Source organism: Melanostigma gelatinosum (assembly GCF_949748355.1).
Source record: "Melanostigma gelatinosum genome assembly, chromosome: 1".
Taxonomy (NCBI): Eukaryota; Metazoa; Chordata; class Actinopteri; order Perciformes; family Zoarcidae; genus Melanostigma; species Melanostigma gelatinosum.
The window spans coordinates 4,411,977-4,438,526 of record NC_136634.1 but is presented as its reverse complement, the minus strand read 5'-3'; the positions used below and the strand labels follow the sequence as shown (position 1 = coordinate 4,438,526).

General features: G+C 44.0%; 1 protein-coding gene across 2 annotated transcripts in view; it reads left to right on the top strand.

The window, feature by feature from the left end:
• Positions 1-26,550, top strand: part of LOC306780003 (pleckstrin homology domain-containing family A member 7-like) — a 94,412-nt gene that overhangs the window by 27,943 nt on the left and 39,919 nt on the right. The window contains exon 2 of one of the 2 annotated variants that reach the window (XM_079272160.1): positions 12,790-12,873. The exons of the other annotated variant lie outside the window; for it this stretch is intronic. Coding sequence (XP_079128286.1) covers positions 12,851-12,873 — 23 coding nt within the window. The 5' untranslated portion in view covers positions 12,790-12,850. The remainder of the gene's footprint in view (positions 1-12,789; positions 12,874-26,550) is intronic. 2 annotated transcript variants of the gene reach the window in all.

The following is a 26,550-nucleotide window of genomic DNA, read 5'->3' as shown; positions in this document are numbered from 1 at the left end:
GGAGTCATGGCTGGGAGGTTGTGTGTCGCCGAGTCTGCCAAGCCGAGCCGGACGCTCTATAAATAGTCCCATACATGTACTTTTGAGGGGCACAAAGGTTGATATTCCTGGAATCAATGAAAATGCGATCGCCTCAAAGAGAAGGTCAACAACAGTGACTCATGTGGCACTCGAGATTTAATTCACGTGGTTTTAGACGGAACTCAAGTTGCTGTTTCAAGCTGAGGACCACAGAGCCTCGGGAATGGTTACAGGAGAACATCTCAGATACTTTGACAACTATACTGCACAGCAAAAACAATAACACATCCAGCTTCAAATCATCCGTTAGATTAATAATCAAGACAGCAATCCACTAGAAGCTAAAGATAACAATACATGAATAAATAAAGTAAATAATAACAAAGGAAGTATGAAAAAACGACACTTTTACTCGTTATATGTTACTTGGTTTACCTGTTATCTTTCACAGACATAAAACAAAAACATACCGAATTGTCAGATGAAAATACATTGTGTGTTTTCCTCATATGCTATTTTGCAGAATTTACACAAGATAACTGTGAGGAGTTGTAATAGTCAAGCTATGCAAATGTGCTTACACAGTAAAACAAGTGTACTAGATATGTTTACTTCTATATCCCTGTTCTCTTTGTTTATCCTGTTATACATATTTTAATGCTATTTGTCTTTGTCAACGTTAAAGGCACTGACTCTTGCCGACATACGTGTCTCACTGGGACGATCACTTTCGGGGATGTAAGCCACTTATCAGATCCATCCGTCTGCCGTTACAGTTTTGTTTCGTTGTCGTCGGCATATTTGCGTCCTGCTCTGTTTGCTCGGAGCCCTCGTGTTTGTATGAACAGGGGAATTGTTTCATGTCCGCGCGCTGTCGGGACAGACTGGATACGAGATGGTGGAAGTAGATCCTGTACAGCAGAGCGACTGCTACCCGTCGCTCCGTCGGGGGATTCACGGCTCCGCTTCTGTCCTTAACAAGCTGTTGATTGCGTTTCAGCACTCCAGAGTAAAGTAAAGTGAAACTGCTCTTCAGTTTTAACGACGGCAGTGATTTAATTATGATAATGTCCTATTTTCTTTAGATTTCTCATCTCTTGCTTGTCCTTACAGCCTAAGCTGTGCCAGAAATCACCAACATGTCTACAGATCCATTACATGTAGACGGCATTCCCCAGATATTCAGCTACCTTTTATGAATATGTTTGGATGTCAACCGTGGCATTAAAGGCTGCGGAATATTGCAAAAAGACTATTTTGTGACAAATAATTATTTTACTATTTTTAGCTAAAGTAGCGGCATGGCCTTTCAGTTAGTCTGTGCACTATATTTTAACAACTGTAAAATAAATTGCCTTGACATTCTTTTGCAGATATTCATGATTCACAGACGATACATCCCGTTGACTTTGCCGACCCTCAGACTTTTCCTCTGGCTCCTTCATCCGCTCGATGAATCGGCAATACAGTTTGCTCTACAAGAGAGTCAATCTCCACAGACCTCAATGTTAGAATTCCCAACTTCAAAGCAGAAATAAGTCAACAGCCTGGTACCAAAGAACGTTTTGGTCTCAATAGCTAGTTTTCCCGTTCATGTTAATTGTACAGGGGGTCAATTTTTATACAACTCACCCGTTTGAATGATATGAAAGCTTAGCTGCTTTGAGTGACAGGCGGGTGACGTATCATGTCACTCGCTGTCTGCGATTTGTACAATCCGGCCATGAGGGAGTGCACACATGTGAATCGTCGTGCAGTCGCTTGCCGTGAATGGTCCATCTAAATGACACAACCCTGCGCTCATCGCCGCAACGCCTGATTTGGTGTGAATTCATCTTTAGTCTCGTTTTATAAGGGGGGGGGGGGAAATTATCTTATTTTTTTTATAGTGAGAATTGAACTTTTTTGTCTCTAGCATTCAAGTTTTAGTTAAATAAAATTTCATTGCAATCATTACCGGCGTATAAGTGCCCTTCAACACATCCCTGAATCCCAGCCCGCTGCAGCAGAGCTCTTCTGCAGGTGTCCAATAAAGGGATCAGTAGAGTATCCCGTTGTCTTATTAACCCCGCACACACCGCAGCTAGAAACTGCAGCTTTGAGGCTCCAAACAGCTGCTTGAGTTGCACCACTGACAAGTTTTCCCTCCACTTTACCTCCTGACGTTGACCCTCGCCCACGAAGCCCCACCACCGCTGAAGAGCAACTGTTAGATGGGACGCCTGGTTACTATGCTGATGACCTTAACACTCATGCATAAGCAGTTAATTTGTAATTATAAAATCCATAGAAATTGCTTGTTTTGCAACACATTCTTTGCCCCCTGAATAGCCTCCCAAAATCCTCCCACTCTGAAGCAGATCCCCAATTTGCTCTCAATGACTCTCACTTGCTGCGAAGGCACAAACTGCCGTGTGACGGCAAAGTTTCAGTCGGTGCAGGCGCTTCCGTTACGAGCCGGAGCGTTATTCACTCCTCTACATGCTCCTCTGAATCACAGGGCTCCATTCCGCTGCCATTCCTGTTTATGCTAATGCCAGTATTGTCATTAACTCCGCAATAAGACATTTAACAGGCACTCTGCTCATCAGCCCGTCGAAGAGCGGCTGTAATTAGAGTCAGCCAGGCGCTGAGGCGGGGGGCCAGAACGTCACGGCTGATTTGAATGTGGACAAGTGTCGAACAAGCAGGGATCTGATTTCCGTGGAGCTGTCAAGACATGCGGCTGCATGTGGTCTGGATAATTGAAACGGGTTTATTCTAGAAGTGGAATGATTGTTGGAGAAGGTGACCTCGTGACTGTGACGCATACTGACTACGTAGTAACACAAATGCATGCTGGGTCACCCTCGTTGTGAATGACACCCTGCTGGAATCTGTCCAGCGTTTTGAAAGTTAAATCTGCGTGTTTCCATGTAAAACTTTGAGGCATGAGAGCCGCAACCGTCCTAAACCTGGATTCAGACCTGTAGGTTTTAGTCTTGCACAGTAAGACACAGTAAGTTTACCAACAGTCACCATCTTAGCGCATTAGCATGCTTGATATTTGCTAATTAGCACTCAACTCAAACAGCTGAGGCTGAGCTGAATGTGAATTCCATTATTTATGCACAAACAAATGAACATCAACAAATGTCAAGCTAATGATGTCGCTCGATGAATCACAATAGCTACTACAGTTCGTCACCTCGATTCCATGGCAACCTATCCAACAGCTGTGGAGACTTTCAATTCATCCACACCAACAGAGTTGGTTGTTCATTGCAGGCGTCTTCATGCAAAGACAGTACGCTCATTCAGTGCAGAGGACTTTAGGAACTTCATCTGTTCGCCTTGAAAACACAAGGTGATTAGATACAGTTTGTAGAGGGAGATGGAGTTAGAGAAAACTGGTTTGAACAAAACTGAATTTGACTGAGAGGTAAATGTCCTATAGGTATGTGTAGCTTGAACAAAACACACGAGAGACAGTGACGCTGTAACGCTGAGAGCTGCAGTAAATTAAAAAAAAAGAAAACCACTGCAGCACAGCCGTGATGCGCTATGATATTTACACTTTTAGAGATATTCTTATGCACCAGCCGTCTGCAACCAAGGGGTGAAAATTAAACTGGCTTGTTAACATTTCTCATTTAAAGTAATGAACTGCTCCCTCCAAGCCCGTTCACTCATTGCAGGTTGAGAGGTTTTTAATAATGAATGCTGATAATCTTACAAATCCATTGAGGGGGATGCTGGAGGGCAAACAGAAACCCATTGTTTTTGTTGTCATGCCTCCAGGACGGCGACAGCATTGTGTTTCTGGGGTTGTCTGTCTTTCAATCTGTCCCATTTTCATGAACCAGGGGGCAACCTCTGGTCCCGAAAAGTGAAGCCAATGCTTAACTTGCATTATTTCTAATGGCCAGCAGGGGGCAACTATTCTGTTTGCAAAAAGGAGCCCGATTGTACAGAGTCATTGTCTGTGAGAAAATGACTCTACTTCTCTCTTGATTTATTGCCTCAGTAAACATGAGTTTATGTTCTCAATCTCTAGTTTCATGTCTTCTTCAACACAGCATGATGTTCATTTACTAAATGATGGTTAATTTAGAGTCAAACAGATGCTAATGCAGTGTTTGATTTCGCCACGGAGTTGTCCGGTCGGGGACTTTTGTTTGTTTTAATCTTAACTTTATCCTTGTTTTCAATTCATGAAAGTTAATTGTAAAATTTCGTCGCCGAAAAATGTGTTGCTTGCTCAGAGGTCGGTTGTATTTAGCTCCACCCTCTGATGTCACTTCTAGTTACAAAAAAACAAAATGGTGACGGCCAAAAAAAACAACATGGGGGACTTGAAAATACTGAACTCAAGGCTTCAAAAGCGTTGGGTGACGTCACAGTGACGTGCGGTCGATTCCTCAGGAAGGCCTTGAGAGAATTTCTTAAAATTTGGCACAAATGTGTTGGACTCGAGGTACAACTGAAGTTCATGCACACCATGTTTGTTGTGCAGTGTATCACTCAAACAAATACCCATACCGTTTCAGCACATACTAACCTCAGCATAGCAGCACTATATAAACCGGCAAGTGTTTCATTATACAACTCCATAAACATCAGATTCTCGCTTTTACAGTCAGTCGTGAAGAAGTCATCAACTCTCAAAAGTTGTGGCGCCTCATAAATGTTTGCGGGCAATCTCATTTCGACTTTATTAAAAATGAAAACAGACTGTAATGTTATGTGCTTGAATGTATCTCGCTGTCACCGTGAATGGCTCTGACACGATGCGCTGGTAGAGCCGCTCTGCTTTCAAGCTGCACCTTGAGACCTTTAGACTGTTTATCGTGACATTTCCAAACTGATCAACTTCTTAAAGGCACATTTCTGCCTCTCGGTAGCTGCAGTGGAACTGGCAATATGTGGATTGATTCACTTCCTTGTGGCGTGGTCGTACATCCCATTAAACGACTTTGCTATCTAGTAGTACATTGCTGTGTTGTTGATGGCACTGGTGGGTACATGGTCTCCATGCCAGCCATGTCAGCGATGCTCGTGTGCTCGGTTATTACTGGCACCGAGGCTGCTCTCAGCCTGCCAGCAGGGCTGAGCGGCTGCCCACCTCGTCCCCTCTGCTGCTGGAGATGTTTTTTTAATTTGTGCTTTACTTGGTCGTGCTGAAACCAGAGATGGGCTGCCTGGCGTCATGAAAAGTGCTGTGATGTAATGAGCAGAATGATCCTTCGTTGAGTCGCCGGGTCGTAGCGGTGCCCCTTGACCTCTCCTTCCTGTCTGAACAGTCGACAGCGGGTGGGACGAAGGGAGCCAGGTGAGTTTGAGACGAGGCAGGGGTTGAGTGAGTGCCGAGCTGAAGAGCAAGCTGCATTATGCAAGCTTAACATACTGGATCCTGTTGCATACAGTATACACTGGGGGGGGGGGGAGAACCCAATTTGATGCTGTGTCTCTTATCTGGTAACCACGTCGACGCGACCCTCCAGCCTAACTCTAAAAGCCTTGCACAGTTTGTGATGAATCAACTTGGAAGCTGAAACCGTCGCCACTGAACGGGAGAATGTGAAACAACAAAAGACCAGTGTTATGGGTGTTGCTTATCAGCGCTATAGGCCGAGCTGTGACACAAGCGATTTGTCAGAATAACCTTCATTACGGTGATTGTCGTGTCAGTGTGCACACCGGTAGTGTTCAGCTCAAAGCAGCATACCTGTCTGGTTTTTACCACTTAACCTGACAAAAGCTCTGTGGACTTTTACACACCTTCTTTTATTCTCTAAATGCCTTCCTGCCTCAGTGAGGAACTGAGGGATGGGGGAGAGTGTGAGAAAGAGAGAGAGAGAGAGAGACGGACTGTGGGAAAATCAAATGAAAGAAGCTGATGTGTGGGTGGGTAGGTGGCAGTGGACGGCTGTGAAACCTGAAGAAGAGATAGTGGAACCAAATGTGTCACCGCCTCATGCTCACTCGGCCAAGGAAGGAATTTACCGGCAGCGGCGGCCTGCTAGGAATTCAGCAGGGCAGTGTGTGTCTCCCAGTGTGTGTGTGTGTGTGTGTGTGTGTGTGTGTGTTTGTAGTGGTCAGATTGTGTTCCATCTCTTCCCCCCCCCCCCCCCCCCCCCCCCGGCCAGTTATAGGACCGAAGCTAGCATGCCGGCGCTGCCTCCTCCAGACAGGAAGAGCGTGCGGTTCATGCAGCAGACGTCCACACGCTCTGAGGGAAACAACAGTAATGACGCCGCAGCGGTGACCGAGTGGACACAGGTAAACAAAAATAAATACAGGAAACAGTCGGGCTGTTCAGCTTTTCATGATGCTGAAGAGACGTCCTGCATCTTTTCATAGTTTTAGGTGGAAGTGGACTCTAATGTAACGCTGAGCGTCAGAGATGGACTGATATAATCAGCGTGCCTGATAGCGCTTTATACGACATTGTCTCTCTGTGTATGGGTGCAGGATAGATCATACACTAATCCATTGTGCTGTTAATAACTCTGCAGAATGCACTATAGTCAGAGTGGAATGATAAGTGGGTTTGAAGTTTCTTTTATTGCTCTGCTGAATAACCTTTAAAATATTGTGATTTGTTGACGACCGTCTCACAAAATCTCACATTTCTTGCTGTTTTTAAAAATAATTATTAGGGAACAGCTGTTTCTTTTGGCAAGGCATTACTTTTGGTTTTGCTTTCCTCCTAAATTGAACCTAAATTTATTTATGTAAAACAAAATATGACATGTTCTTAAATGAGCCAGAAACAAATAATTTCAACCAATAATATCATGACATCCATCCATCAATCAATCTGCAACTTTTAGCATCAAGGGCTAGATTCTAAACCCGCCCCCTTTTTATCGGTCCAATCAAATGCAAATGATTTAATTCAAACCACTAATACATTCCGTTTCACTGTGACTTTAAAGAATCAATGAATGTGTTCAGCACCAATGCATTAAGATTGTGCTTTGAGAACCTCAACAAACACGTGTGTGTTGGAGTTCATCGTGTTGCGGAGAGCTGGAGGCTGAAAGCATCGTCATCGAGCTCCTCCGGCTGTCGGTGGCTGTTAACTAACCAGGCCGATCTGCTGGCTGCCAAAAATCAACCGTCATAATGTTTTAACCTACTTTGGTACTGCGGCCAAAGCAGGACCCCTTTTGCAGCTGTGGCATTGTGCAACTCAATTATGGGATTTTTATTTAAACATTAGGCCATGGACCAAAGTGCCATTTAGTTCTTGGCAGAGGTGTGTGTGCCTGTGCATTCATGTGCGTGTTTATGTGCGGGTCTGTTATCGAATTAGCTCAAGGAAATGACTGGTGCTGGTCTGTGCTCTCTCCAGTAGATTTAAAATGACAGTCTTTACAAAGAGCACGTTTTCTGGCCTCTGTATCAGAGACCGTTCCGCGTACACACACACACACACACACACACACACACACACACACACACACACACACACTGTGTTAAACATGTGCAGTGTGCTCTGAATGGCAATGACCTTGCTGTGCATACTGCAGCGGCAGCGCTCCTCCCCGCCCTCTCTCGCTGCACTTCAAACACATTTCGTGTGGAAAAAGCCTTTAAATAGACGTGACCTTTGACTGAGAGAACACCAACTCGCCAACTCATTTAGAAACACGCTGTCTAGCTACACATCTGTACGGGCGGACAAGGTGGCAAACGAAGACAAATACCATTTATCGGAGATACGAGTTGCGGGCGAAGCCGACGGAACCGTTCAGTCAGATGGAGGCGTGTCGGGGTGCCATGTGTAGCATTATAACTGCAGCAAATCATTAACACATCAACTTTTGTTGGTCGTTGGTTATTAACTGAACACAAAGGAAGAGCACAGACAGATTCAATTTAGCCTCTTTTATGCTGCGCCTTACGTAACGCCATTAAACTCTTCTGGAACTTAAATGTAATTTGCCTTTCACTGGATTTCATCTTACATGCTCTTCTGATTAAATCCAAGTACACGTTCGCAAGAAGCATCTTCCTGATTGGGTCAAAAAGCAAACAATTTAAAAAAACAGATTTTTAGCCAGGAGAGATTTCACTGACGGTGAACAGGAATCACACTTTGCCCGTGCACTCACTGCGTGTCACAGCATTCTTCCACAAGCCGCTAGCTTGACAGCTGTGAGTACTGACAACAACCATTTGTTTACATTCATGACAAACATATATTGCCTCCGCACGGCTCTCAACTCGCTGCTAACAGTGCTAACAGTGCTAACAGTGGGGAGAACAGGGGGCTGTATGAGGGCAGTGCAAAGTGTCGGCCATGAGCTAGCCAGTGTGTCACACACACACATGCACATTACAAAAATCACTGCCAGCCAATCATGACTCGGTGTGAATAATCTCTCTGACCATAAAGGCATTTGCACACTTTCACACTCTGAAGTAACCTTGATTCTTAAGATATGCCAACTCATTTTTGGCAAGAGGACTGATGGAAAGAAAGACCTTCAGACTGTAATTTGCTTTTAGAGCTGAGTAATTATCATATTCTTTATTGATTCATCTTTTGATTATTTTTCTGAGTAGCTGGCAATAGTTTGTGTTTAAAATGTCAATAGCGAACATCTCCATCACAATTCCTCATAAGCCAAGGTGATGAAGATGAAAGTATTCCGTTGATGATGATATAAATACTCTCATGAAACGTGTTGGTGATTAATCTTCAGTCAGTCGATCGATCGTTTCAGCGGCAGCGCTCGGCTCTTCCTGTAACTTCGCTACGAGGACAAACGGGAGTGAATAAAGCGAGCGGAGTTCCTTGAGAGACCCGGTGACACCCGAGTCACATGACGCAGCAGGTGCGGCGTGCCAGATCATGTGTGGCATGCGTGATCACGCCTGTTTACATGAGAGGTGGGATGCCATTGTTTACGTAACCCCCCACCACCCCCCCCCCACGCCCGTCCTTCATAAATGTCTTGTGGATATCGACCGGGGCGGAAAAGTCCAACGCTGAGCAGCTGACAGCAGTTCAGTGGTCGAGAGGAAGTTTAATTCCCCAACGTCATGCCTGGCTTAACTAACAGAAAGAAGTCTGCCTCAGCTGCAGGGGAGCGAGTCCGATAAATGGAGAACAACAGAACAACAAAAATAAATCACAACATGACGATACTGGCTTGAAAGAGAGAGTGGTGTTTGGATCTCAGATGACAAAGTAAAGAGCCGTTTTGTCTGAACAGCTTGTTTGGGTTTTGTTAAGAATGAAAGCGCTTCTTGTACATCTTCTTTAAGATCTTCCAGTCTCATGTCACGAAACCCCAAATTACTGTCTGAGACTGGATGCTGGCATGAACGGGAGAGAAGTCATGGGAGTGATGAGCCTCTTTACCTGTCGGGGTAGTTTTCTCTGTAAAGCAAACTGATACGGACGGAAATACAGTTTTGTGATTACTTTAATACGAGTCAGCATTTATATATATATAGATAGATAGATAGATAGATAAAGGGGGAAATCAATCAGTTCGTCAGCAGATAATCAGGGATATTTGTCTTCATGTGTTTGATGAAACCTGATATGAAAATTGGACAGGATTAATAGCTTAGTAACCCTTCATATTATCATCCGTTTGTTGTGCAGCAACGTGTTTTGTGCATTGTGTGAACGTGTCTTTTGTTGCCTTTTTATTAAAGGGCATCGTTAAAAGGGTGCTTTACAAAGCTTTTAGCGCCACGTCCAACTTTTTTCTTCCCTTCACAGCTCGGGTCATCGACTGAAATGACACCATCGTGGCGCCGTTGCATGTCGCGCTGCTTTGAACCTCGCTGCAGAGGGAACTCACAGCCACAGATAAACAAGCTCTCAGGACTCCGAGACGCTGTTCCCGTTCTCATCCTGTAATCGGGAGCAGCGCTTCACATGTCAGCTGAGAAGTAAACAAATGCGCTTGATTTGATCTTGGAATTTACCGCTCTTCCACTGAGAGCGTTTGAGGGGTCCTCAGCGGTCATGAATACCTCTGTCACCATTTAATAGTCTGGCAGGGAGATCAGAGTTAACAGGCTTAGCATTTCATTTCATAAGCTCTGTGTGAATTCTGCATGCGTCCATTAGTACTCTCACATTAGTGCGAATGAGGGATGGTCTTACAGCTGTCACCATGGCGTAATTCACGTCATTTCTTGAGCTCATGTTTATTCTGTCTTTTATTTATTGTGTTGACGTCGCAGCGTGTTTATTCATTAGGACAAAGGTGTCTGAGGATGCTTTGCTTCACGCGTTCACACTTAGAAGTCGTAGATTGTCACGTCAACACAATAAACCAATAATCGAATCATTTGTATTAATCCTGTTCGCATCATTTCCCATTTATGTGAGCTGTTCCTGACTATTTAACTCGTTTTCTTTCTCAATGTAATCCATGTACACCACCCACCAAAGACTCCTGCCATACATATTCATAACTTTTAGAAAAATGTATCGCCAAATACTGCAGTTAGATAGATATATCATTTTATATATTTATTATTTTAGAGGATTTTGATATCACCAAAAAGTTCTGCCATTTTTTGAAAAAAACAAGTAAAAATCAACGCTACCAAAAATGATTTCCCCCAAACAGGTTGTGAGGACTTCCTCCAGATCTGTAACCACAATGCAGCATACGTGACATCACCTGAATCGACCCCGGTAGCTGTTTAGCGGTAAACCGGCGCCGGCAGGCCGCGGCTGCCGTTTATCATCGGCTGTTGAATTTGTCGCGACTCTGCAAGGAGACAACGTCTCGGCCATAAGTCACGGCGCAGAAGCCTGTCAGGACTCTCTGTTTCCCTTTACATGCTACAACTCATCTATTATAATTCCATCCTGTTCTCAGGGCGCATCCCCCTGAGGGCGGGCGCACACACACACACACACACACACACACACGCACACACATGCACACACTGTGGCAGCATCTCGTGGATTGGAAGCAACGTTTTTTCTCCGTGTTCATGAACACACTCCTTCGTTTCGCTCTGTAGAGATTTTTATTTTTATGGCCAGCTGTCAAACATGTGTAAATGTGAGTGCAGTCCCCTGTGGGCCACTGCAGGTGAGTCCTCAGCAATCCAAATTTGGGGGAAAAAAAGATAGTGGCAAGCAGTGAATTCAAGAACTTGTGATCTCAAGGCAAAATGCCCCTTTAGCCAGTGGCAAACATGATGTCTATGTGTTTATATGGCCTCTGTTCGAGTAACTCATTCGTAGTACAACTAGTGAAAGAAAGCGTCTGGAGGCAGCGCGTTGAGACGTGACCGGCTTCATGTGATAAGTCGTGTTTGGGTCTCATGCTGTGAGCTAACAACAGCATCGTCAGTGCTCGTTATGGAGGCCGCTGCTGTCATGTCGCCGGGTCTTCTGGGAAACCTTGTAGTCGTGTCGGGTTTGATCTTCTGCTACATGGGGCAGGAACCTGTACGACATGAGTAATGTGAGCTGATGCAGAATGGGAAACGGTGTTACTTCGCATCGATCGTTGTGAGATATGGGGAAAGGTCTCTGAACCTACACACACACACACACACACACACACACACACACACACACGCGGGGTTTGTTTGATGAGTGTTTCTGGTGTCTCTCTTCGGTGTTGGGCTTCTGTTCTCCAATTCAGGGGAAAGAACTTTTTATCAGACTTTTGTGTCGCTCGTGATTCTGTGGCAAACTGCAGGCAGCACTGATGCTATTCCTTTGTTTTTGAGGCTCTGTTTACCCAATTTTTATTAGTCTTCACACTCGTATATAAAAGGTTTATATTCACTGAATTGGCTGGAGAAGTGCTGTTTGTTTATCTGCCATATTTCCCAACCAAACCTTTTTTAAATTCATGTTTTAAAAAAATATGATATAAATATTTAAGCACCAAACTACGGGTTATTTATATACATTTGTAGCATTTTTCAGATGAATCCATGACTTAATTAGCTGCGAGTCTGAATGTCAGAAAACAGTGAAACATGTCCGTCACAGTTTCTAAGAGGGGACGTCCCAAAGATGAGCGGACTACAGAGATGTGAAATGAAGCTTGTTCCAGCACTATTGTGTTGTCAGCCAAAGACAAGGCAGCGTGCCTTTTATCCTTTAAAACGTTGTACTTTCCTAGTTTTAATTATGTGCTTTCACATTTTGAAGTTTGTCCGCTGACCTCTTTGTTCATTAACTTCAGAGCTGTAAAAACGTCACCATAAACATCAATATATCACTGCAGTCATTGTCAAATCCCTGCTGTGAGTCATTCACGCCACACACACACACACACACACACACACACACACACACACACACACACACACACACACACACACACACACACACACACACACACAGTGACCCTCCACGCCACCCTGTGTTGTTTACCTTGTCAAAGGCTTTTACACTCTGGCTTAGAATGACTGACCGAGTCTATAACTGATGGAGGTCCAGGCCTGCGCTGTCATTTTGTGCTGAGCCCGACACTTTGTTCCACACAGGCTGTACGAGGCGTGGCGGTTTGGGTGGGGTGGGGTGGGGTGGGCGTCCCAGCAGCCAGCCCTCACATTCTACACGGGGCCGAGAAAGTCAGGGACGAAAGGCCCATCGGGGTGGGGAGGTTGGACGGAGCCTCTCAGCCCGCTACTCCTCTGGGGAATGATCGGCTTGTGTCGGCTGTACTTGTCAAATCTGGGGGGCGGATCCAGGGTGATACCCTCACAGTGTTTGCAGAGCAGCCACGGTTTCTAATTTTGTGTCTCCTCTCTCTCCTCCCTCTGTCACATCAGTCACAACCAGAGCACCACGGCGTTTCTCCATCCTGTGAGCGGGCAGATCTCTGCAGAGAACATGGATTTTATCCTGCAAGAACAGTGAGTGATGAAGTTTTCTTTTACTCCTCTGCAGCCATACAATACATACAAACAATACACAAAGCTGTTGAAATAGAAATGATGCATTGACGTCCTCCTGCTGTCTTGATGTATATATACAACACTAAAATTGGCAAAAATGTGTTTTGTGTTTTCATCTGTGAGTTGAATGCCACGCTGCTTATTTTATCACTTTCTTTAAAGCGATGATAAATCCGGAAGGATTTACAGAAACGCCTTTCCTGCTCTTGCAGTTGTGACGGTTTTACGGTTTGTTACAGTGTTTCCTGAACTTCTGTTTGACAGTGACTTTGAAAACATCTTATCCGAGCCTTAAAAGTCATCTTTTCCTAAAGTGTAGCTTTAAGTTTCAGTTCTTTATTGAGTGGGTATTTGGCAGGTTTCAATAGAAGTTCAGGGTTGTTTTATGTGACGACGTGGGCCTTTTCAATTCACTGCTATATAAAAGGAGAACACTGATCTTTAGAGGTGCTGCTAGGCTCGCTGTTTCCAGTCTTTATGCTAAGCTAAGCTGTCACGATACCAGAAGTGTAGTCGTAGATACCAATGCCAGTGAAATTCTCCAATCTATTCCTTCAAACAATTGTATTTATTCAGGATTCTCGTCAAAAACTAGCACTTGAACGCATCGTAATGAAACTCAATGCAACCTCCATCAACGTTGGCTGTTAGCTCTGCAAGACCGGGCGGCTGCTGATAGCTTAGACCAACGAGCACCGTCAGGTCTTCAGAGTTTTGGGATCTGCTTGGTACCGAGGTATCGGTTCTTCTACTCGGCTCATAGTGCCGCTGGCTGTAGATTCAGTGAACCCGAGTCGGGATTTGCGGCACAACTTCACCGACTTCAACGGTGCAGTTGCAGAACAACTTCACTGCTAAACCAACGTGTTCCGGCTTGTGGCTTTCGTCAGGGTCATGGTCGGATACGAGAGTGGTGTCGATCTTGTCATCTGTCTCTCAACAAGGAAGCGTTGAGTGTATTTCCCAAAATGCCGATCTGTTCCTCACATTCCAGAGTTTATTTGTGAGGTGCGAGGGTTAAATCTACAGTATGTCCGTGAAGGGAGCAGAAAGTAGACAATTGGTATTTGAACCAGACGGTCTCGCCGTGATCGCAGCCTCACAGGACATAAAGATGTTTCTTTGTAGTATTTTGGTGCTTCATCACTTTAAGAGACCCGGTAAGTGCAGGTCCCCGTAGAATAAACAGGTCAGAGTGCTCACTCATGCTTGTTTAGGAGACATCGCACTCTTCAGGCCTTTGTGTGAGCAAAGCTTTTCCTTGCACTGACTAAACCCAACACCAGACTTTCCCCACAATAGAGACGATCTCTAAGCTCTCAGTTACAACAGATGGGACAGTCCTGCTGCCCCCACATTGTGATGTAGGTCAATAAGGCTGGTGGATACTAAACACATCCACATGAATATAGAAAAACAGAAAACCTCGACTACAAACCAACAAGAAACAAACGCTCTTCAACAGCGTTTGCACAGGGGGTTGATTTGTGAGCGGCGGTGTGCCTTGAGAATAATAACTCCACGTCTTGCTCCTGGCACTGTAAACCAGTCTTTGTCTTTTATATGTGTCGCAGTGTTCCCATGTTGTCAGTGCTGCAGGCCGCTGTCTAGAAGCAGACTGCAGCACTTACTCCGTTTCTTTCAGCTGCTTTAAAACCGTACCTGCATAAACCCTCGGGAGGCGAAGTGGAATTTGAATGTGAGCTTTGCAGAATATATTTGGCGAGCGCGTTCTACTTCCAAAATACCACAATTGAATTCATTCCTTCACAGCAGCCGTGGTGCTATTGAACATTTTGGTCTATCGCTGCTGGAAGAGTCTGAATGCCGTGAAAACGTGTCCGTGTTATAAAAGTAACTGCAACAAAATGGTGTATTATCCCGTGACCCTCACATTTTGGGTCGAAGAGCTGCAGATTGTTGTCAAAGTATGATAATTGCTTGATTTTCTTTTAGGTCCTAACCGATAAGTGGCATCATTATGCCGCCCTCTGTCGATTTTAAGGCTTTTGATGACACCACGAATCACAGCACTTAGTTTGTTAATTGCTAAAACCTTAGTTTTAGCACTAAAGCACTAAAGCTTAAAGCAGGAGCTACCACAGAGGAGGTCTTGAGTGCTTTGACAGGTGTTCACGTGTCTGTCTGTCTGTGGACAGATTCTGTCGACACAATAGCATCACAACCGTCCCAAGACGCGTTCGTGAAACTTGAGATCAACATGAAGGTCGAGTTTGAAGATGGGTGGGGTCCGAGCAAGAGCGCTGGAAGTAGGGGGGGGGGGGAGGGGTGTGTGTGTGTGTGTGTGTGTGTGTGTGTGTGATATAAGAAGGTCAGACAGAGGAATCTTTTTTGTGTCTCTTGTTCTTCAACTCTTACTTCACCTCCCGTCTGGATCTGAAGCTGCAAAGCTCCAGAGGTGGGAGACACCTTGAGCCAAGAGATCAGTGCTTCTCAACCTCCTGGCTTTAGATGTAAGGCCTGATGTTCCTCACTCAACATCAGAGCTTCATCTGACACATGCATTAAGGCTTCTGCATTGCATCTGTCCCTCTGTCTGCATGTCCTTTGCGTAACTCGAGAACCCGTTCATCCAATCTACTCCAGTCTTGGAGGGCGTATCGCTGGGGGAAGAAGAACGGCTCTTGTTGGTGCAATTAAGACACGCGACCGGTTCAATATCACTAAACTTCGACTTGTAAAACAATCCAGCATGTCGTCCACAGCGGGCAGACCAACGCTCATCGACTGCAGTTCACCTCACCGCCAAACTCTTCGTCACTTCCTGGAGTCGACGTAAACTGACACGTTTTATTAAATATATCGATGCAGCTAGCCTCAAACACATATTTTACTAATTCAGTGAAGAGCAAGTCATAGAGCTTTTGTGCTGTAGCTTCTAATGTAATGAAGAAACGCATTCAAATGGAATGAAGTTTCACTCTATTTCCAGCGGCCTATTTTCATTTCACCTCTTGTTCATTTTTCCATTTCTGTCTCGTTCTTTTCATTTCCTCTTCTCTCTGTTTCCATTCGTCCCAGCCGTCCAACTTGTTCTGCTCTCACAACTCTGCTTGTTCCCTTTCTATTTTATTTGTGCCCTTATCTCATCTTCAGTCCTTTCCTTTCTCCCTTTGATCTCTCTTCTTATTTACACCTGCGTCTTGCTGTCTTTCTCCTTTTTATGATTTTCAATTTGTTAGACAATAACCGTGAACTTGTCATTTCAGAGAATTTATTACAGACAAACATGACATGTGGATGCAGTTTCTTCACAAAGACTTGATTAAAAAATGTGAACAACGCAAACAAAATGCAAGAAATGTGTATGATGGATGCTCAGATGTAATTATTTCTAAATTTGTGGCAGACTTCGATGTAGCCGGCTACTAGAGAAGCCAAACAAGCGTACTTTAAAAATAACCTTCAGCATGAAAGGCAGGAAGTGCAGTCTTTCATATCCTCATGTTTGCCACCGAGCACCGACTCTTTTCTGTATCTCATTTGGTTTTCTTCTACTTCTGCACTTCCTCTCTGCATCACACCCCCCCCCCCCCCCCCCCGCTCTACTGTCTTCTACTCTACTGTCTCCGGTCCATCTCTCCGTTCTAAAGGAGGAACCAGGTTTCCTTGCTCTGTTCTGACGGATCTGTCTTATTAGCAGCTGTGTGGGCGTGAAGCAGACCTGTCCAATCTGCTATGATAACGTGTCAGTACCACACACACACACACACACACACACAGCACTTCAGACAGTGGTGTGTGTGTATAGTTGTGGTTATGTAAATAGATGGTGAATTCTGCACAGGTTGGAAGGACAGGATGTGCATTCAGAAGCATTCTTTTCTGCCTCAGTATAATATTGGACCGATACACTCGAGTGGGATTCTTTGCTGTGATTGTGCAGCACACGGCTGAGTAGCGTCAGCAGCATCGGACTTCATACTCGCAGTAAAGAGCGTGCAAGAGGGTGATGCGTTCTGGCTTTGGAAGACCAGTGAACTTGACTGAAGAAGCTTCATTAAAAAAAGTGCCTGAAGGAAAAAGAAAAGAGGATTGTTTCATCCCCTGGTTATTTGCAAAGCAACTTATTAATCAGAACTCATCAGACTGAAAATACACAGTTGTTCAATATTTAATTAGATCCTATCATTTATTTATTTTGTATAAAAATACATTCAAAGATGTTTAATGAAGATGTTGAACAAACTATCTTTGGTCCAAAATGTTTTCTTCTTTAAAATCTTTGGGCAAACTTAACAGCACTTTTTATGAAGTTCTCTTCCAAGAGAATCTTCAGATCATTCCCCATGGATTGGTTGTCTTTGGTTCATATATGATACTAGGAGTTATGCAAGCTTGTTTTTAAGAAGCATCATTTTATCTTCAATATCTTCCACGTATTATGTAAACATCAAATGAACTTAAAGTGCGCTTGCAGAGTTGGGAGTACTTGGTAATACTGTGAATGTCAAAATGTGTGACTGAATCCTTGAGCCAGGCTAGCTGTCTCCCTCTGTTTCTCGTCTTGATGCTAAGCTAAGCTAATGGCCTCCTGAGTCTAGCTCTGTCGTCAACGCACAGACATGAGAGTGGTATCTATACTGTCCTCTAACTCTCTGCAAGAAAAGGAATCAGCGAATTCCCCAAAATGTTCAACTCTTTTCTCATAACATTACATTTGAATGGAGTACTATTTTGTAATAATCATAATAATAATAATATAAAAAATAAAAGTAATCAAAAATACAGCACGTTATTACAAGAAATGCAGCACAAAATGCTTTACAACAAAGAAAGATAGACATAAAATAAAAAATATGTGTTAAAAAACCCTCAGTGGAGGTAATTAATGGCTTAATAAAGTTAAATGAAGTTTGGCGTCTTGTGCACAATTACTTTTGGGTACCTGGGCATCTGAGGCAGAAGCAAACACGGACCCTTCCAGTTTCCCGCCGGACACAGATTCCCTACAGGGCACAATTACACCGAAAAAAGCATTTTGCCAGCCATCTCAGAACATCTTGCCCGGGGTTTTACCTCACGGCAGGTCTTATCTGTGCACAGACAGAAAACTGCCCCCGGAAAAAAAGACCTTGGCCTTGATCGGCTCCTCACGTTGAAGAATTACTGGATTTTTCTTTAAAAGCAGTTCTTTAGCTGGGATTTTAAACGTCTCAGGGTCCAGTGTATTTGGGGCCATTAATCAGATCAATAAGACAGGAATCGTTGGAGGCTAGTTCCTTTAGCACGTCTCTACCAATAACCATTGCATCCAATGGCCTTGTGTTTGCTATTGCTGTTGGGTTTTAGTTTGATATGTTGGTATTACAGGGGACATGTTTGGTTGTATATGTTGTAAATGCAATTCCTCATCTAATTATAATGTACCGTTCACAACAGAGATGATGTAATTACCATTAATGTATGTAGAAGACTGGGATTATTATATTCCCACCGTCTGTTATCTGTGAACCCTAATTACCAAATTACCATCGCTCCACTGCCAACAACACGAGAGAAACCATTTCAGCTGCTGCCCAAGGCGCTATCCAAAAACCTCCACCGTGGTGCTATTTAAGGCTGCTCTGAGCCGGCATGAAGCTCTTGAGGTTTTCACTGAGGCCAAAGCTCTTTTGTAAACCTTTATACTCGTCCAAGGATGAGTTTTTTCGCTCCACTGAGGTGCTCTTTTTTTTCATCTTCGCATTACTATACTTTCACACACATCCGTACCTTTTACTGTCGGCCACTGAGCCTCTCAGCTGGAGCCGAGCTAACCTTTAGATTACCGCCACCCTGTCGACGACGCATGCTGGCACACAAGGTGTGGAGTTCACTGGAGCTCATACTGCGGTATAAATATCTGTCAACTCCAGCACCGAGCTGCACCAGCCGGGCTCCTTTTTTATTGTTTTTTTTATTTGATGTCGACGTCAACTGTGATGGAGGCTTCAGCTCACGGGTCATGAAAGCAGAGTTGAAACTCCATCTGAGAGCGTTATTAGCAACAGGGTGCGGCGGGTATTTGTGTGCACGGCGGCCGGCGGCAGCGGGCCTGCTCACCAGGGGTTATCGCAGATTAAAGTGGCTAAAGTGTCAGGACTTTACAGCTCCGAGGAGCACTTCATCAGCTCTTATTTTGGCAGCAGGAGAGATGGAATAACTTCCTTGGCTGGTTCTCAGTATCTGTCTGCATCTGAAGTGTGTCGAAGTCTATTTGCACCCCGTCTGTCGGTCTGTCTGCTTGTCATCAGCTCTGGGGTCAGACACTGATGGATTTCATATGTTTCCCATGTGTTCCTATACTAGGCTGTTTATAACAAGTGTACGTAGTCACTTAATATCGCCCATTTGTTTGTGCACTACAGTTTTGAAGCCTTGAGTTTGTGAATAGGGGGTGGAGCTCGAGAGAAGTGAGGCCAGGCGGGGCCAGGTACTGCACCTTATGCTAAGTTAGCAGCTAAATCTAATGCTAGCTAGCTTGGTTAGCAAGGTAATTAATGTGGTAGCGACGCTGTAGTATCTGTGGTAGCGGCGCTGTGGTAGCGGCGCTGTGGTGGCGGCGCTGTGGTGGCGGCGCTGCTGTGGCGGCGGCGGCGCTGTGGCGGCGGCGGCGCTGTGGCGGCGTGGTGGAGGCGGCGCCGTGGCCGCGACGGCGTCGCTGTCAATCACAATCTAGCCACGCCTTTAAGGATAATCTGCTTTATCTTCTATTTGACTCTAAACGGGATCTAAATTTACTAAATGAACAACATGATGTATTGAAGAAGACTTAAAACTAGATATTGTTACCATAAACTCATGTTTAGAATGTTTACTGAGGTAATAAATCAAGTGGAGTCATGTTCTCATAGACTTCTATACAAGCAGAGCTTTAAGTTTAAAACCCTTCCACATTGGCTCCACTTTTCAGCAGAGGTTGCCCCTTGGTTCCCATACGTGTTATTCCAGACGTTTATCAATATTCCTAATAAAGGAAATGACTCAGACTTTTTGATTTACTTCTTCATTTTGTTGCACAACATAATATAGATCTCTAGCCATGCACAAGGCAAAGTCTCAGAGCAAAGTCCTATTCCTCTCCTTAACTTTCATGTTGTACATGCTCACTTTTTAGTATTTCAAACCCTCTCGTTTTACTGGTTGAACGTATCTGGGGAATCAAACTGTTTTTTTGTTAACATATGCGTGTCAGGCTCGGGTCAAATAGAAGCTTAGTTTAGCTGAAACAGAGCATGCATGCTTGGTGAAACCCTTTCCCTTTGTAAATGGAGGTAAACAGAATTCCTGGCTGTCACTCGGCGTGCCTTTTTCCTTTTGTTGCATTTGTTCCTCTCAACTCTTCCTCCGTGTTATTCCTCTCATCACGTCCTCCAGAAGCTTCTTCTGTTCTCTCTCTCGTTGTCCTCGTATGTTGTTCCCCCCCACCCCGTCTCTGACCCGGAGATTTAAGAGAAGTTACGCCAGCAATGTGATGAGTGAACACATGGTGCTTTGCTGGGGGAGGGGGGGGGGGCGGCTTGGCAATGCTTTGGTTGACTGTTGCCATAGCAGCAGCAGTAGTAGAATTGAAACGGGCGGATACAAATGTAGGAGGAATGTGTGGTCTCATTCTCTCTCTCGATTATGTTCCTGGCTTTTGTGATCATCTTACACTGGCTACAACAATGCAGCACCACCTTTAACTATGACCTCAGTGATAAACTTAATAGAATTTACACATTTCTGTTAATTTCAACAAAAAAATGAACATAATGAACTTAATGAAGGTAGAATTTGGGGCCGAACTGCTGTATTGAGAATGGGAGAAAAATGTCAAAACTTTGACAACTGTGACACACAAAACAACAAATCAACTCACCGAGATTTAAAGATGGAAAGATGACAAAACAAATATGTAAACCAGAGACCGTCTTGTGACGGGATCACAGCAGCCGTGATGCAAAGTCAGCCCAGACCACACCCATCGTCAAACCTGACTTTCATTTTGATCTCAACTCCACGGCTCTAAAGTTTCATGACTGGTTTGTGCGTGATTTTGACGCTATCGCGGTGAGAAGACCTGTCCACAGAGAGGCAGATAGAAATACAAACAGCAGGTACGCTGCTGAAAGCCTCCTCTGTGGTAGCTCCCGTGTCTCAAAGACCACATTTTGCCATGATGACTCACACACAGACTCACTAGGTGAAAGCAATACCAGCGTCGCCGTCGTGGCTTTTAAAAATACTCCATGAAAGACAATTTAGCCCCATTAGCATCATGGAGGAGGATCTCACTCGGACGTGTCAGGGAAACTATGAAGCAGAAAATGGGGGATTGTTTGAACAGCAGTTATTTTAAGTAACATCCCTTTGAAATGGGGACGCTGGCTGTCCGTACCAACATACTGTCTGTTAGGAAAGTTTTGTCTTTTTGGGGGAAAATTGTGTTCAACAATGTTTCAAAGCTGAAATAATGATCTCCACTCCTCTGTTTGAGGACAGAGTACCTGTGTGCTTCTCTCAGATAATTTGAGATCTCTGAATATTTTGGTCTGCAGAAACCAAGCGGTGTATTTAAATGTCAGCTGCGCCTGTGTGGGAAGCCATTGTGTTGATTTCTGACATATTGTGTAGCCGTGGGGGTGGGAGTAAGTTTTATTTATTCATTTATTTATTTTTTTGTAAGTGTTTTAAGTTGACTTTTTCCTGTTGTCTTGTGAGAGGTATCATTAAATAACTCTGGTGGTAAAATGTCAGAATCCTTCCGACAATTACTTTTCCTGTGTGATTAAATCTCCTCTGTGGCCTCTCCGTTCTCAACATGGCCGCCTTTATCCTCCCACAGACAAAACAAGAGGAGGCCAACCGCTTTCCTACTGATGAGCAGCCAATCAATGACCCCCAGCCCATTCTGTGGGTCCACCTTTGACCCATGGCCACCACTGCTGAGTGAGATTAATATGCAGCACTCTTTAGATCCGGCTTCCTGCCTTGTCATGCTCTCACGGGGCGCCTAAGTGCCCGTCTTAAGTGTTGCTCCTTCAGTGTCATTTCTTTCTTCTCCACACAGTAATTCGTTCACGTCAGAGAACATATTTCCAGCGCGGCAAGAAGAAATATGGCATGTTTGCATTCACTGGAAGATTTCACAGAAGCTGAACGTTGTGCGTTTCTGATATTTGTTCTCATGTTTTCATGATTTGTTTTCATGATGAGATGCGAGTATACGAAGCTTTCACACTTTATTTTAAAACAGCAGCCCAGTGCGTTTTAAGGTATGATTTCTCTGAGGCGATGGCCTGATTGGGTTTCATCACTACATCCCTTCCTTTCATCGGTCAAAGAATTCATCATTCTGTGAAGCATTATTAAAATAGTACTCTGGCGATTTAGTACTGCACATTAATACAGTTTGGGTTCTCACAAGAGGAAGATGAAGGCGAGACACCCCGGGCAGATTTCTTTCGTGCACTGTTCAATTTTTAGATTTTGGTTGCATCACCCCTGGTGAAAGAAAACCTCCAAAGTACACATTCACAGGATTATTTTACGACACTAAATTCACCAACATTTCCTCTAATATGTCAACAAAATGAAGCAATAATTCTGCACCTGGCTTTATCCAATGTTCAGATGTCTGAGGTGTTTTATTCCGGGAGAGCAGATTGTTGATGCGTATCTGAATCCTAAGGGATGTTTCTGATTCCTAAGAATGACCAGTGACACCACATGCCAAAACAATGTGATTGACATGTAGACGTAGAAAGAACCAGTGCACATCGGTCTAGATTGGGCTTCACTGGTATTGTTGTGCTAATACCCTGAGGGTCAGAGTTGTTGGATTGTTACGGGATGCATCTGTTTCCCCTTTTCTCCTCACTCTTCCCTCTCCCAGATTAGTTCAGTTCGATTCAAAGAGGCTTGTTTGCTCGGTTAGAAGTCCCGAGTTCTGGTTATAAAACCAGCAAGTAAACTTCCAAAACTAGAAAAGTGCACTCAGCAGAGAGCAGGTCTGCAAACACCACTTCTGTAATGTTTGAATGAATACAAAGCAAAGTGGCCCCCGTCTAGACCTCAACCGTACAAGACGTGTTGTTCCCTCAGACAATGACGTGTTGTTCCCTCAATCCATGTTGACCAGTCCGTCCGGCTGTGTGTTCAGTTCTGTTAGCCGTTAGCTCTGTTAGCCAAACACACCGTAGGACAGACACAGAGAAGCACACACAAGCAAGCGCACACACATCGCCTGGCGGCGACAAATACATATAAATACAAAATGATACACAGCTGACCGCTTTAACAGGGAGTTGAGATATGAATTGAATGCCTGAGTCTTATAGATTTCTCTATTGTTCAGTCATTTTCTCTCACGTTTAACTTTTATACCTCTCAGTTTGCTGCAGAGAAGTAAACTGAGAACCACGAATGACCCCTTCCTCTTTGGGCATTCGAAGTAATTAAGTGTCTTGTGTTTCCCGTGGACCTCCAGGAGCTTTGACATATGGATTACTTCACAGAAAAGAGAGGTCGTACCTTTCTCCAGCCCTCCTGAGCAACAACCAGCCTTTTTCTCATGAGGGCCAGATTGAGACCCTGAAGTCTCAGGAGCCCCTTTCTGATCAGTTCTTTCTTGTCTTTTACTTGATTGAAGTAAGACGACTTCGTATAGAAAATCAGATAACAGACTCCCGGTAGAATCTGTGTCCTGTATGGATAGTAGACGCAGGCCTTGTGTGTTTCTCAGCATACAGAGCAATCGTCTAATTTGTCTGTTTTTTTAAAATCTTTCTGAGAAGAAATCAAAGGCTCCGGCTTCGACTTTATCTCGTTTCTATTTCAGGCTCAATTACCTCTCTGTGCTGATTTCCTCCTCCTTTCAACCAGAATGGCACTCTTGTCGTTCTCTTGCTCTTCAGTCACGTCTACCTTTTAACTGCTTCTTTGCAAATGGTGCCATATCATGCCCCAAAAGCGACACACACTAAAGAAAGACGTTTCGCAAAGAAAAGACACCGGTCAGTGGAGTCGTTCAGTTTCATTGCAAAAAAAAACCAAGTGCCTGTCCATGCCATTCAATTAAAATCAATCAAAAATAACGACTTTCCCTGATGTAAATGGTTTTTTTTTCGATCAGTTCTATTTAAATCTTTCCAGTCAATACTTTTGACTTTGATGAAAAGGCATCTGATGTACATTTTATCGTTCCTGACCTTTCAAAAGTTTGCATGAAATTCTCTTGACGGCAGAATGAGAAAAGAGCTAATGTCTCTCTCTCTCTCTCTCTCTCAACCCACCCACACCATACTCCAGAGATTTACATTGTCTGTAGATATAAGCTGTTGATGTACTGAAACTGGTGTCTGTGTCACAGTGCAGCCGGTAATGTGGAGGACAGAGATGAGAGAAAGGGAGGAATACAGGGAGGATGGCCGCAACAGTGAAACTAAATCTTCACCACGAAATAAAAGTGAGACAAAGACGGAGTAAGAACACGTTAAGGGAGACCAATATTCGACATTTATTCCAGGAATAATTGAAAAGTTGGAGCATAACGGGTCACTAAAACAGCAGTTCTCCGACAGACGGATACATGTATCGATTTATATGAAAAAGATAGAGGCGTGTGTGTCAGAGAGAAATATAGTGCGAGGTAATTAGGTTGGATTCCTGGACGGAAGAATGCATCACACTGCCAGCGTTTTCCATTCTGAAACTAATCAGACAGATTTATACACACGCTCCGCCTGGTGTCAGCCCGCCGACAATAAAACATCCAGCGAGGAACGTCTCATCCGTCTCACCGCGGCAACGCAGCAGCAATAACGGGGCTGTCATCATGCAAAGAGATGCACGAGTCAGTGCGTGAAGTATGTTCTTTTACCGTTTCGATATATTACCATTGAAGTCTCATTCACAGTAAACTGGTATCAGTGCAGCATATTCGTCACGATTATTTAGCCTTTATTTGGATCATCACTAGCATCCACTCAGAAGTTGTTGCTTGTTTTTCAGGTTTAAACAAAAAAAAAGGAAAATTAGGATTAAAAATCTACAGACATTTTAAATGTACACATTATAAATCATACAAGCAAAGGGCAGTATGTTAATGTTCATTGTTATTAACTGATGCTGCAAATGACAAAAAATGAAAAATGAAAAACCAACTGTTGAAAAAGCAAAACATCAAAATGAAATTTAAACACTCTTTTACTGGAGACAGGCGACGACTGGAGGCTTTTACCCACTTTACAGGAAAGAATGTGGTTGATTTTGGTAAGTTTCTGCTGAAGCTATCCGAACACACTGCACCTCGTGATTTAAATCAAACCAAAGTCTAAAAGGTAAGCCCGTAGAATGCAGTGTTTTACTGAAGAACAAGTATGAGCGACACTGCTGAGTTGTTGAAGCTGTGCAGCAGTTTGGTAATGAGCTGAAAGCCTCGTGCTGTACTCTACCTCCGTCCTTGGCAACCGGTAAAGCCCTCCTTCAAAAGCGCTGCGAGATAAGAACATGATTTTTTGAGTGAGTGCTGCTGTTCTTCTTTTTTGCGAAAATTGTGGTGAAACAAAAATAAGCCGAGCCAGAGACTGCAGACAGGAAGATGTGTTGAAGGGAAAATTAGGCTTATTCCGATAAAGCTGATCAAACAAAAAGAAAAAAGGAAAATATATTGGAAATAGGATATAAAAGCCTTTGTAACTCTTCGTAAAACACGCAGCAAAATCAAAAACCAAAACCTTCTTTCTTTGTTTTTCCACTTTTGCAACAAGCAGCAACTCTGGTTTGGTCTTAATAAATCCTTACTTCACTGAGTTAGATATGCCGTAAAATAAGAGAAAATATGCCAACGCCACACGCTTTTTATGTCTCTGCTGTGCCGGCTGAGCAGCTGCCCAGCTGTAGCAGCTCGTTGGCGTCTCTCGCTCCTTCTTCTTCGGAGGCAGACCGTTAAACTGGGCAGACCACTGGGCTCCTGATATCCTGAAGGTCTCCAGCACACCTCGGTCCCAGACACAGAGCATAGGTGTATAGCACAGTATAGCTTGAACTCAGAAAGATGGAAATAAGGTTGAAAATCAGTGAATTTTCTCTTTTTTATTTGATTAGTAAATATATTTAAATGTAAAATTAGTTGTAATATCACCTTGAGCTGTGCAAATAGATCAATGTTTGCATGAGAAGCGGTCTAAGATTAACGGAGCGTCCTACACTAGTTCTTTATGAAAGAGCATGATTCATTAAAGCACTGCACTGTAGTCTGGGTGTCCTTGTGAACATCACTTATTTATCACGTTATTGAGCCCTGAATAGTGTTTTGTGGAGCGACCCATTCATCTTCAGTCTTTTTTATCATAGATGACGTAGGTCTGTTGGACTCACCCCCCCCCCCCCCCTCTAATTCCCCACATCTTCTCTTTCTCTCTCTTAACAGGCATAACGCATTCAAATGATTCCACTTCAGATCATAAAAAAAACAGAATGCAGATTACATCCAACACCAATATTTAGAAGTATTATCTCGCTTATATTGGGATGAAGGACTGCTGCTCGTTTGGAGTCCACAGTTGCATCACGCCGTCTGCTGCTGTGTGCACTTTGACTTGTCTGCTGGGGATCTGGTGTGTTAGTCTATTTATCAGCTTCCTGTTG